Source organism: Hippopotamus amphibius, chromosome 2 (genome assembly GCF_030028045.1).
Source record: "Hippopotamus amphibius kiboko isolate mHipAmp2 chromosome 2, mHipAmp2.hap2, whole genome shotgun sequence".
Classification (NCBI taxonomy): Eukaryota; Metazoa; Chordata; class Mammalia; order Artiodactyla; family Hippopotamidae; genus Hippopotamus; species Hippopotamus amphibius.
In genome coordinates, this window is record NC_080187.1 from 230,020,058 (window position 1) to 230,032,424 (window position 12,367).

At 38.7% G+C, this 12,367-nt stretch overlaps 1 protein-coding gene across 4 annotated transcripts in view; it reads right to left on the reverse strand.

Moving 5' to 3' along the window:
* The window catches only part of TXNDC16 (thioredoxin domain containing 16), a 93,262-nt gene that overhangs the window by 33,519 nt on the left and 47,376 nt on the right, over positions 1 to 12,367 (reverse strand). For all 4 annotated transcript variants that reach the window (XM_057723914.1, XM_057723915.1, XM_057723916.1 and 1 more), the window contains 2 exons: positions 2,601 to 2,767; positions 2,177 to 2,237 (listed from right to left, as the gene is read on the reverse strand). In XM_057723914.1, coding sequence (XP_057579897.1) covers positions 2,177 to 2,237; positions 2,601 to 2,767 — 228 coding nt within the window. The remainder of the gene's footprint in view (positions 1 to 2,176; positions 2,238 to 2,600; positions 2,768 to 12,367) is intronic.

The window sequence follows — 12,367 nt, forward strand, 5'->3', positions numbered from 1 at the left end:
GAAACTAAACCTTTGAACTTCAATTTTAATATTAAAAAAAGAGGAAATTAACTTCATGATCACTACTAAAAGTATCCAAATATATGTTATAGAAAGATAGTGAGCGCTATTGAAAAAGAAGGCAAAAAAGAACTGAAAGTCTCATCGCTTCCTGTCACAATTACATTATGCTAAAATCTGAAACATTTTACATATAACAGTAAGTCCTACCTCAATACAATTGAGGTATAAACATATATACAATTTTACGGCAAACAGCGCCAAAATTATTTTGTATTCTACAGACACATTCCAAATAAATACTTCATCTTAAGTAATTCCACTAAAAAGTTTAATTGCCTGTTTAGCCATAAACATAAAAATACTATCTGCCCCTAGGTATTTTAAGAATACCAAATTCATTCCAATGAAATTATTCCATTAAAATTTCTTTCCCTGAGGCTCAACCAAAACATTTTTAAAACATGAAATATTAGGCCACTAGATTATTTTAGTAAGTTATCCCTGCTGTAATCTCATGATAAAACTTGAAGGGATGAGGAGTTGCTTCTCATGGATGGGCAAAGAAAGAGGTTTCTTAAGATGGAATCTACTCCTGGTGAAGAAGCTGTGAAGATGGTCAAAAAGGTAACAAATGATTGAGAATATGACAAAAACTTAGTTGAGAAAGCAGCAGCCGGGTCTGAAAGGATTGATTCCAATTATGAAAGACATTCTACTATGGGTAAAATTCTCCCAAGCAGCATTGCATACTACAGAGAAATCGTTCATGAAAGGAAGAGTCAATCCAGGTGGCACACTTCACTGTGGTCTTATTTTAAGAAACTGCCACCGCCACCCCCACCTTCAGCAACCTCTACCCTGATCAATGAGCAGCCATCAACACCACGGCAGAACCCTCCACGAGCAAAAAGATTACCGCTCACTGGAGGCTCAGATGCTGTTAGCATTTTTTAGCAGTAAGGCATTTTTTAATTAAGGCATATACATTTTCTTTTTAGACATAATGCTACTGAACACTTACTAGACTACAGTATAGTGTAAATATAAGTTTTATATGCACTGGGACAATAGCATGAACTTTAATTCTTCTATAAAACCTATTTTCCAATAACAAAGTAATTTCTTACTTACGGATCTTCAACAGTAAAAAAAAAAAAAAATAGCTTCAGAAAGTATTCTTTCCATTATCTGGTCAAAAAGCAAAGCGTACTAGTCCTACAGTATTTGAACAATATTACAATTCTCAAAGTATTTTCCTATTTGGTTTTATAGAATTTCTTGTAAGTTAGAAGGGGAGGTTTTACGACTATTTCACGAATGAAAAATCTGACCCTGAAGAAGTTAATTCAATTATCTGGGCCCAGAACGCTATAGCAGGAACAGAATCCGAGTCTTCTGACTCTTTAGCCCAGTATTCCTACCACAGACTTATGCAGAAGAATTTAAGTTTAAACAGTCTGGCAGTTCATAAACATATAAATAATTTTTTAGCAGATGTATATAATATTTAGATGTTCAGAATTAAAGAGTTCTTAATTAAGAAAAACTTAAGGAAAAGGGGACATTAACAGAAATTTACAGAGGAAATACAAATGACCTCACCAGCCAACGTTATCAAAGACATGCAAATTAATACAGAAATGTTTTTTGTGTATAGAAACAATTTTTTTTCTTTTAAGATTACTGGCCAGTACTGGCAAAGATGTATGAGAAACAAGGAATTCCAGAGTCTGCTGGTAAAAGCATAGCCTTCTGGAGGGAAATATGACAATGTATTTTAAACGTTTTTAAAATTCCCATTTCCTTTAATAAAATTTACTTCCAGAAATTTAGAAAAGGAAAGAATCGGTGATGTCCAAAACTGTACAAAGGCAGGCATCACAGCACAGTAGCCAGTAATGAAATACAACTGTAGGTGAAAAGTATAGCATGATCTTAAATTTCTTTAAATATATATATATACATTTAAACAAACACACATGCACGCGTGCACACATGGAGAGACAGATTAACAAATAAAAAAAAAACACACCAAAATGCTCATAGCAATTATCTTTCAATAGTTGCTCAAAGTATTTAATTCACAGAATTTTCCTATAATAAGCACCTGTTACCTTAGGACCACATGTGTTAAATAAGCAGACACTGTAGACCAATATATAAAATGACTGACCTCTTCTGCTCTTTTGAAGATCACATTAGCATGCTGAGGAATGTCCACTTCCAAAGAGTCCCTTTTTCAAAATGGAAATAAATGTTTTATGTTGCTAATCTCAAGAATAATAGTTATGCAGGATGTCAATCTAAAATAGAACTGTAAGTTCTTATACTAAGAAATGCTTATGAAAAAAGATTACAATTTAGTGAGTCTGAGAAATTTTACACATCAATACAGATCACATTTTCTACCTCCCACCTTAATCTACACCTTCATTTAGCAAAATTTAAAGGTCTAAATAATAAACTGATAATTGGTTCTAACTATATTAGAATCTATTAAAGATTTGAGTTTATTTACAAGTGAACAGACTGCCATATAAGAAAAACATTAGTGTTCTGCTAAATACAGTATAGTGACTATTTCATGTTTAAAATACCTTAACAAGAGGAGAACTCCTGCTTTTCCCAGAAGACGCCAAGCAACCCATTCTGCAGTTGTTCTATCGGCTTCATATGTAGCTTGTCGACTAACAATAAACACCAGTGGTAATCCTAGCTGGAGATGAACAGTTGAAACTTGCTGAGGATCTTCAGCAACTTCAGTCTTCATTTAGAAAAAGAACAAAATGACTTCACTATGTGCTAATAACGTTCCCACATCTGGATTTAAACCCTGCTAATTCTTATTCGTAAAGACATGAGTGAAAAAACAAGTCTGTGAAATATATCCAACATTAACAGAAGTGGTTTCATGATTTTTTAAGTGTAATGCTCCCAGTGCACTTATATAGTTTAAGCACTATGAAACTAACAAATTTTACATGGAGTTAAACAGAAATTTACAATCATAAAGAATATTATAAGGAAACAAACAAAAAACAATAAATAAAACTGTGGTACTGATAAATAAAGAGATAGATATCTGAAACGAAAGAGAACAGATAACTAAGGAACAAATTCTTCCATATAAGAATTTAACATATGATGACATATTACAGAACAATGAGGAACATCTGAGTTGACATCAGCTTGAATACACACAACTAATTTCACTCCCTCCAGAAATCCCAGGACAACTACAGCTGCAGGAGTTTTCAAAACAGATAAACATACACATGTGAAGAAAGGAAAAGAGAAAAGGCAGCAGAATTTTGGAAGCTGGAGACCAAAACCCTAAGCCATGAGAGCAAAGCTAAGGAAAATTTCATTTCAACTGCAGAATCCTAAAATTGCTCAGGCACTGTCAGTGCCTGGCGTATCTGGAAATGGGAGAGAGACACTGGAAGGGGAATGGCAGGAAGGCTCTAAAATTAGGAGGAATAGGTAAAACCGTTGGAGAAGCAGTGAGAACCCTAGATCCCCCTCCCCAACTCCATGTGCTTAGGCCACTGCCCCTCCCTCACACGGGAAGAAATCTGGGGGAACCGCAGGAACAGCTGTGAGTGTGAACACCACACCAAAAGCCGGGTGACTGAGAAACCAAAGGCTAAAACTCTTTCTAGCCCCTCCCCACTCAGTTTCCAGAGTATGCCTGCAGTCAGACTTCTGTACTCCAGCAGAAAACTGGAAGTTCCTTCTCTGGGGATCTTGAGTAACCACAAGAAAAAGCCTAAAGCTACTGACACTGAGGTTCACCAAAAAGCAGCCCAGATCCAATCACCTTATGGAGCTCAGAGTTAACAAGTCTGATTTGCAGTCTCAGAATTTCCAACTGGCTTTTTTAGTTTTATATTCTAAATCATGAACAAGGAATAACAAGCATCGGAGGAAAGCCTCCAACATTATAAAGACAGAGACCAGAACAAACAGAAAAGTAATGTGGAGGAAACACACTACTCAGAAGAAGAAAGCTTTGGAAAACCACCACTGATAAGCTCAAAAAGATGGGAAGATACTGTGTCCACAAAGAAAAGAAAAACAAAGTTGAATAAATCTGCCAGAATATGCAGCAAAAGACAGATGGAAAACAGAAGAGATAATAAAATTGAGGGACTAGTTCAAGAGGTCAGACATTCAAATAGGAGTCCCAGAAAGAGAGAATGGAGAAACAGAAGGGAAGAAATCATCACTGAAATACACGCGAAAGTTTCCCACAATTGAAGGAGCAGGAGCTGCCAGACTGAAAGAGCCAGTGAGTAACCAGCACGGCGGGTAAAAGGAGATACACAGGAAGATGCAGTCTTGCAAAATTTTTAATTATTGAGGATTTTTTTAATCCTAAAAGGTTCCCGAGAGAAATCTATATTTACCTATGGTGAGCAGAATTCTAAGAAGGCCCCCAAGATTCCTGCGGTACACATCCTGTATAGTCCTAATTCCACATGTGTGGGTGGTACCCAGAGCACAGTCACTCCCTTGATTAGGTTACACCAGGTAGGACCATCAAAGCACAATGGCACAAGACTGTCTGCTGGTTTTGAAGGATAAAGCCACAATTTTTTGAGAGCGCCATGTGGCCAGGATCTGAGAACAGCCTGTAGGAGCTGAGAGCAACACCAGCCAACAGCCACCAAGAAGGTGGGAACCTCAGTCCTAGAGCAACACAGACCTGAATTATGCCACAGCCTGAATGGCTAGAACAGCTTGAAGGAGTAGGAAGGCCTGGTTTCTTCTTGGTGTATTTGGAGAACTATAAGCAATTTAGTTTTAAAAAGTAAAAAGGATGAATAGACAGTAAGACTGGAGATCTGACAAGGGGCCAAATCACTGAAACCCACACACATCCTCCCAAGAAAGTAGGGCTTTCTTCTGTAAATTATTGTAACAAGATCACATATATTTAAAATATATCACTCTGTTAAAAAAGGGGGGCGCGGGGACTTCCCTGGTGGTCCAGTGGTTAAGACTCTGCACTTCCACTACAGGGGGCCTGGGTTCAGTCCCTGGTTGGGGAATGAAGATTCCACGTGCCACGTGGCCAAAAAGCAAAAACAAAACCAAAAACAACACATACTAAAAACCACTGAATCCTACAATTTAAATGGGTGAGTTACGTGATATATGAACTATATCTCAATAAAGGTATTTTTAAAAATACATAAAAAAAATAAATAAAATATATCACTCTGCAAGCCATGGGGAGCATGAACTTAGAGTGAAATACAGGGATACAGTACAGACCAGATCAGTTGCTAACACTAAAAAAAGTACATGAGGGAGAGGGAAAACCTGGATTAAAGCACTGGCTGTTAGAATGAAGAATTCAAAAGATATGTAAGATCTAAAATTAGACGCAGAGAGATGCAGAAGTTGAACACGGTGTTCCAGGTTTCTGCCATGAATGACTAGACAGTAAATTAACTAAGATAATGGAGCAAGAACAGATGGTAGAAGACACATTAATATCGAACATGTAGAGCTTAGGAGAAAGACATCTAATTAGTAGTTAAATATATGGGACAGAAACTCCAAAGAAACATCTGACCTGAAAATTCAGATCTGAGAATCAGTGTGGTTCATGCCATAGAAATAGATGAGGGTGTGTTCCAGCATCTATCCCTGTGTCTGTAGCAAAGCACGCCAAAATCTGATGGCTTAAAATAACAAGAATCATTTATTTTGTCCATGTGTCTGCAAGCTCATCTCTGGTCCATGCTGCATTAGTGGAGCATTTTAACTGGAGGGTGAAGGTTCCACTTTAAAGATGGTTCATTTACTGGCTAGCAAGCTGCTGCTGACTAGTATGAGCTCAGCCAGCGCTGTGGGCTAGGGACCTCAACTCCTCTTCACACGACTTCTCCTCAGGCCCAAATTTCACAGCAAAGTAACTGGGTTCCAAGAATGAGCAATCAAAGAGGACAAGGCAGAAGCACGTGGCACTGTGTGACATACCACCTCAAAAGCCACATGTCATCATTTCAGTCTTACTCTACTGGTCAAGGCAGTCACAAAGGCCCAATCATGTTCAAGGAGAGAAGACACAGACCCTACCACTGGATAGTTACAGCGATAAGGTCACATGAAGAGTTTAGGAGATGGGAGAGTTATTAATGCTATCTTTGGAAAATTTAATCACAGTCTGATGGGATGAGGCTTTGGGGGGCGTGGGAAGAGGAGTGAGTGCATTTTGCAAGTGGGACAGATGTGAACTGCTATAGTCAGTGGTCTACTCCTGGCTACAATTTCCACCCCTCTCACATGCAAATCACACTTCTCTCCAAGATTCCCAAGCCTCATCCCATCAGACTCTGAGACCAATGCAAACTCTAAGATATCATCGTCTACCCTCAGGTCCAGGTGTAGATGAGGTAGTATAGTCTCTTGGATACAGCTCCTTGAGAACTGTTCCTCTCAATTTGAAGAAATGAATGAATTATTTTTCCCCACTCTCAATAGACAATGATGAAACAGGCATAAGACAACCACAAAATACACTACTGTTTGAAAGGGGAGAAAGCAGAAGCACACAAGAGTCACTAGTGCATAGGGATTCTGAAGCCCATCCAGGCATATGTGCCAGCTCCTTGACTAGGGCCCAGTCCTAATCCCTCATGGTTTGTTCTCTGAGGCTCTTGGTTACACACTTGGGCCCCCCGATCTGCCCTCCAACCCATCCTTTCTTGGTTACAAAAAAAAAAAAAAAGGGAGCCTGTGTTTGCAACTCAGCAGATTTCTCAGTCATTTCCTGTCCATAGAATATGGGGTGGGGGTCATCTAAAGATTTCTTTTCATTTTGTTTTTTTGGGGTTTTTTTTTTTAATTGGAACATAATTGCTTTACACTCTTGTACCAGTTTTTGAGGCACACCAAAGTCAATCGGCTGTATTTATACATACATCACCATATTCTCTTCCTCCCTCGACTCCCCCCCACCCTCCCCGTCCCGGCCGTCTAAGGCATCACCCATCATCTAGTTGATCTCCCTTTGTTATACAGCAACTTCCCACTGGCTATCTATTTTACAGTTGGTAGTATATATAGGTGTATGCTACTCTCTCATTTCATCCCAGCTTCCCCTTCACCCCAGCCCCTGCCCCCAACCTCGTGTCCTCCAGTCCATTCTCTGCACCTGCATCCTTATTCTTGTCTTGTCACTGGGTTCATCAGTACCATTTTTTTTTTTTTAGATTCCATATATATGAGTTAGCATACAATATTTGTTTTTCTCTTTCTGGCTTACTTCACTCTGTATGACAGACTCTAGGTCTATCCACCTCATTACATATAGCTCCATCTCATTCCTTTTTACAGCTGAGTAATATTCCATTGTATATATATGCCACATCTTTTTTTTTAATATTTATTTATTTATTTATTTATTCATTTTATTGGCTGTGTTGGGTCTTTTTTTTGATGTGCATGGGCTTTCTTTAATTGTGGTGAGTGGGGGCTACTCTTCGTTGTGGTGGTGGGCTCCTCATTGCTGTGGCTTCTCTTGTTGCAGAGCACGGGCTCTAGGCGTGTGGGCTTCAGTAGTTGCAGCACATGGGCTCAACAGTTGTGGCTCATGGGCTCTAAAGCACAAGCAGAGCAAGCTCAATAGTTGTGGCACACGGGCTTAGTTGCTCCACGGCATGTGGGGTCTTCCTGGAGCAGGGATTGAACCCATGTCCCCTGCATTGGCAGGCAGATTCTTAACCACTGCACCACCTAGGAAGCCCCCTATGCCACATCTTCTTTATTCATTTATTTGCTGATGGGCATTTAAGTTGCTTCCATGTCCTGGCTATTGTAAATAGTGCTGCAATAAACATTATGGTACATGTTTCTTTTTGCTATTTCTGTCCCTTTCCATATAAGCTGGTATACTTCTTCTAAAACCCTGTGGTTCCTTAATTATAAAGTTATAATCCATTCCATTAGACCAAAGAGAAAATCACAAATGTCCTTGATAGGTAGAAAAAGTAATAGAGTAGTACCAAAAAAACTGCTAATAGTACCATAAAAATTACTAATAATTTTATATATCTATAAAACTATGTATATATTTTTAAAATTATAAGTTAGTATAAAATACACACAAGTGACAGACGCACTCTTGCACTAGGGGTGGGATTACCAAGATTTTTCTAAAATTCATGTTTTACTATTACTTAACTTAGAAAATTTCAAAAAAAAAGATATAAGAAAACAAAGGGTTATAAGAGACTGCTATGAACTATCAAACACCAACAAACTAGATAAACTAGAAGAAACTGATAAATACCTAGACACATACACCTACCAAGACTGAATCAAGGACTTCCATGGTGGTCCAGTTGGTTCAGACTCTGTGCTCCCACTACAAGGGACATGGGTTCGAACACTGGTTAGGGAACTAAGATCCCACATGCCATACAGCAAGGCCAAAAAAAAGAGAGACTGAATCAAGAAGAAATAGAAAATCTGAGCATATAACTAGTAAGGAGATTGAATCAATAATCAAAAATTTCCTAACATAGTAAAGCCCAGGCAGAGATGACTTCAATGGAGAATTCTAACACACATTTCAAAAGAATTAATGCCAATCCTTCTCAAACTCTTCCAAAACAATGAATAGGAGGGAACACTTCCAAACTTATTGTATGAGGGCAACATTACTGATACCAAAGCCAGACAAAGATACTGCAAGAAAATAAGACTACAGACCAATATCCCTGATGAAAACTGATGCAAATATCCTCAATAAAATACTAATAAACAGAATTCAACAGCACTTTAAAAGGATTAAACACTATGACCAAGAGGGATTGATCACTGGGATGCAAGGATGGTTCAATGCACAAAAATTAATTAACTGATCAATAACCTCATTAACATACAAAGGTCAAAAATCACATACTCACCTCAATTGATGCAGCAAAAGCATTTCACAAAATCCAACATTCTTTAATGATAAAAACATTCAAAAACTAGGAATAGAAGGAAATTACCTCAACATAATAAATGTCACATATGAAAAGCTCACAGCTAACATACTCAATGGTGAAAAACTGAATGCTTTTCCTCTAAGATCAGGAACAAAACAAGGATGCCCACTCTTGCCACTTCTATTCAACATAGTACTGGAAGTCCTAGCCAGAGCAACTAGGCAAGAAAAAGAAATAAAAAGCATTTAAATTGGAAAGGAAGAAATAAAATGATCTCTGTTCAAGACGACATGATCTTGTATGTAGAAAACCCTAAAGATTCCACAAAAATACTATTAGAACTAATGAATAAATTCAGCTAAGTTGCAGGATATAAAATCAACCCTCAAAATCAGCTGTGTTTCTATACAATAGCAATGAACAATCTGAAAAGAAAACTAAGAAAATAATCCCATTTATAAGAGCATCAAAAAGGAATGAAATACTTAGGAATAAGCTTAACCAAGGAAGCAAAAGACTCGTACATTAAAAACTATAAAACATTGCTGAAAAAAAGAAAAGAAGACACAAATAAATGGAAAGACATCCCATCCATGTTCATGTTCTTGGATTATAGTATTATTAAAATGCCCATACTACCCAGTCATCTACATATTCAGTGCAATCCCTCTTAAAATCCCAATGGCATTTTTTGTTAAAATAGAAAACCATCCTAAAATACATATGGAATCTCAAGGGACCCCAAATAGCCAAAAAAATCTTAAGGGGAACAAAGCTGGAAGCCTCACACTTCCTGATTTCAAAATGTACTACAAATCTACAGTAATCAAAACAGTGTAGTACTGGCATAAAGACAGACATATATAGACCAATGGAATGAAACAGAGAACCTAGAAATAAACCCTTGCATATATGGTCAAATGATCTTTGACAAGGGCACTAAGACTATATAATGGGGAAAGGATAGTCTCTTCAACAAATGGTGTTAGGAATACTAGATCTCCACATACAAAAGAATCAAGAAATACCCTCATCTTATGCCACATACAAAAATTAACTCAAAATGAATTAGAGATCAAAAAGTAAAACATGAAACTATAAAAATCCTGGAAGAAAACATAGGGGGAAAGCTTCATGACATTGGAATGGAAATGATTTCCTGAAAATGACACCACAAGCACAGGCAACAAAAGCAAAACTAGACAAATGGAACTGCAACAAACTTAAAAATGTCTGCACGGCAAAGAGAACAATCAACAGAGTGGAAAGGTAAAGTATGAAATGGGAGAAAATATTGCAAATCATGTATCAGATAACTGGTTAACATCTAGAATATTTAAAGAACTCCTACACCTTAACAATAATAAAAAATAACCAATTAAAAATGTGCAAAGGACTTATACAGATATTTCTTCAAAGAAGATATACAAATGGCCAACAAGCATATGAAAAGATGCTCAATACCACTAATCATCAACGAAATACAAATCAAAACAACGGAATATCACCTCACAATCATTAGGATGGTTAGTATCGAAAAAAAAAACAAAAACAAGAGGAAATAACAAGTATTAGCAAGGATGTGGAGAAAAATGGAACTTTTGCACACTGTTGGTAGCAATGCAACATGGTGTAGCTACTATGGAAAACAGTACAGAGATTCCTCAAAATATTAAAAATAGAACTACCATATGATCCAGCAATCCCATTTCTGGGTATATATCCAAAAGAAAACAGGATCTCGAAATTCCCTTGCTTGTTGTCAGTCTCACCACTAAATAGTGAGCTCCGAGCTGGCAGGGACCGTGTGATCCCTGACACGCGGATGGGCTGATGGATGAAGAAGGCTGGCTTGGCTTGGCCCTCTCCAAGCACACAACCTCATCAACACATGATAAATCATTTGTGCCACTCACCTGCCTAGGAAGCTCCATTTCCCCTTCCCAAGTCACATTTCTTTCTCTCCAATGAAAAATCTTGCTGATATTTAAATATAAGCTGCCCTGGCTGAAAAATCAAGATGGCAGAGTAGGAGGACGTGCACTCATTCCCTCTTGCAAGAGCATCGGAATTACAACTAACTGCTGAACAATCATTGACAGAAAGACACTGGAACTCATCAAAAACAAAAAACAAAAAACAACACCCCACATCCAGAGACAAGGGAGAAGCCACAATGAGATAGCAGAAGGGGCGCAATCGCGTTAAAATCAATCCCATAAATGCTGGGTGGGTGACTCACAAGCTGGAGGACAGTTATACTGCAGAAGTCCACCCACTAAAGTGAGGTTCTGAGCCCTACGTCAGGCTTCCTAACCTGGGGGTTCAGCAATGGGAGGAGGAAACCCCAGGGAATCAGAGTTTGAAAGCCAGCGGGATTTGATTGCAGGACCTCCACAGGATTGGGGGAAATGGAGACTCCACTCTTGGAGGGCACAAAAAAAAGTGTGATCACCAGAACCCAGGGGGAAGGAGCAGTGACCCCACAGAACACTGAACCAGACCAACCTGCTGGTGTTGGAGGGTTGCCTGCGGAGGTGGGGGGCAGCTGTGGCTCACCAAGGAGACGGGGCACTGGCGGCAGGGTTCTGGGAAGTGCTCATTGGTGTGAGCCCTCCCAGAGTTTGCCATTAGACCCACCAAAGAGCCTATAAGCTCCAGTGCTGGGTAGCCTCAGGCCAAACATCAAACAAGGTGGGAACACAGCCCCACCCATTGGCAGACAAGCAGATTAAAGTGTCACTGAGCTCCGCCCACCCAGCCCAACCCACCATCAGTCCCTTCCATCTGGAAGCACCCACAAGCCTCCTAGAAAGCTTCCTCCACAAGAAGGCAGACAGCAGAATCAAGCAGTATCAGCAGTATTTCATCTTGTGGAACTGAAAATGACAACCACAGAAACAGAAAATGAAAAAGCAGAGGACTTTGTACCAGATAAAGGGACAAGAGAAAATGCCAGAAAAACAACTAAATGAAGAGGAGATAGGCACCCTTCCAGAAAAAGAATTCAGAATAATGATGGTGAAGATGATCCAGGACTTTGAAAAAAGACTGGATGCAAAGACTGAAAAGTTGCAAGAAAAGTTTACCAAGGATCTAAAAGAATTAAAGAGCAAACAAATAGAGATATGCAACACAATAACTGAAATGAAAAACACACTAGAAGGAACCAATAGCAGATTAACTGAGGCAGAAGGGCAAATAAGTGACCTGGAAGACAGAATGGTGATAATCACTGATGCAGAAAAGAATAAAGAAAAAAGAATGAAAAGAACTGAAGACAACCTAAGAGACCTCTGCGACAACATTAAACGCACCAACATTCGCATTATAGGGGTTCCAGAAGGAGAAGAGAGAGAGAAAGGACACAAGAAGATTTTGGAAGAGATTATAGTTGAAAACTTCCCTAACATGGG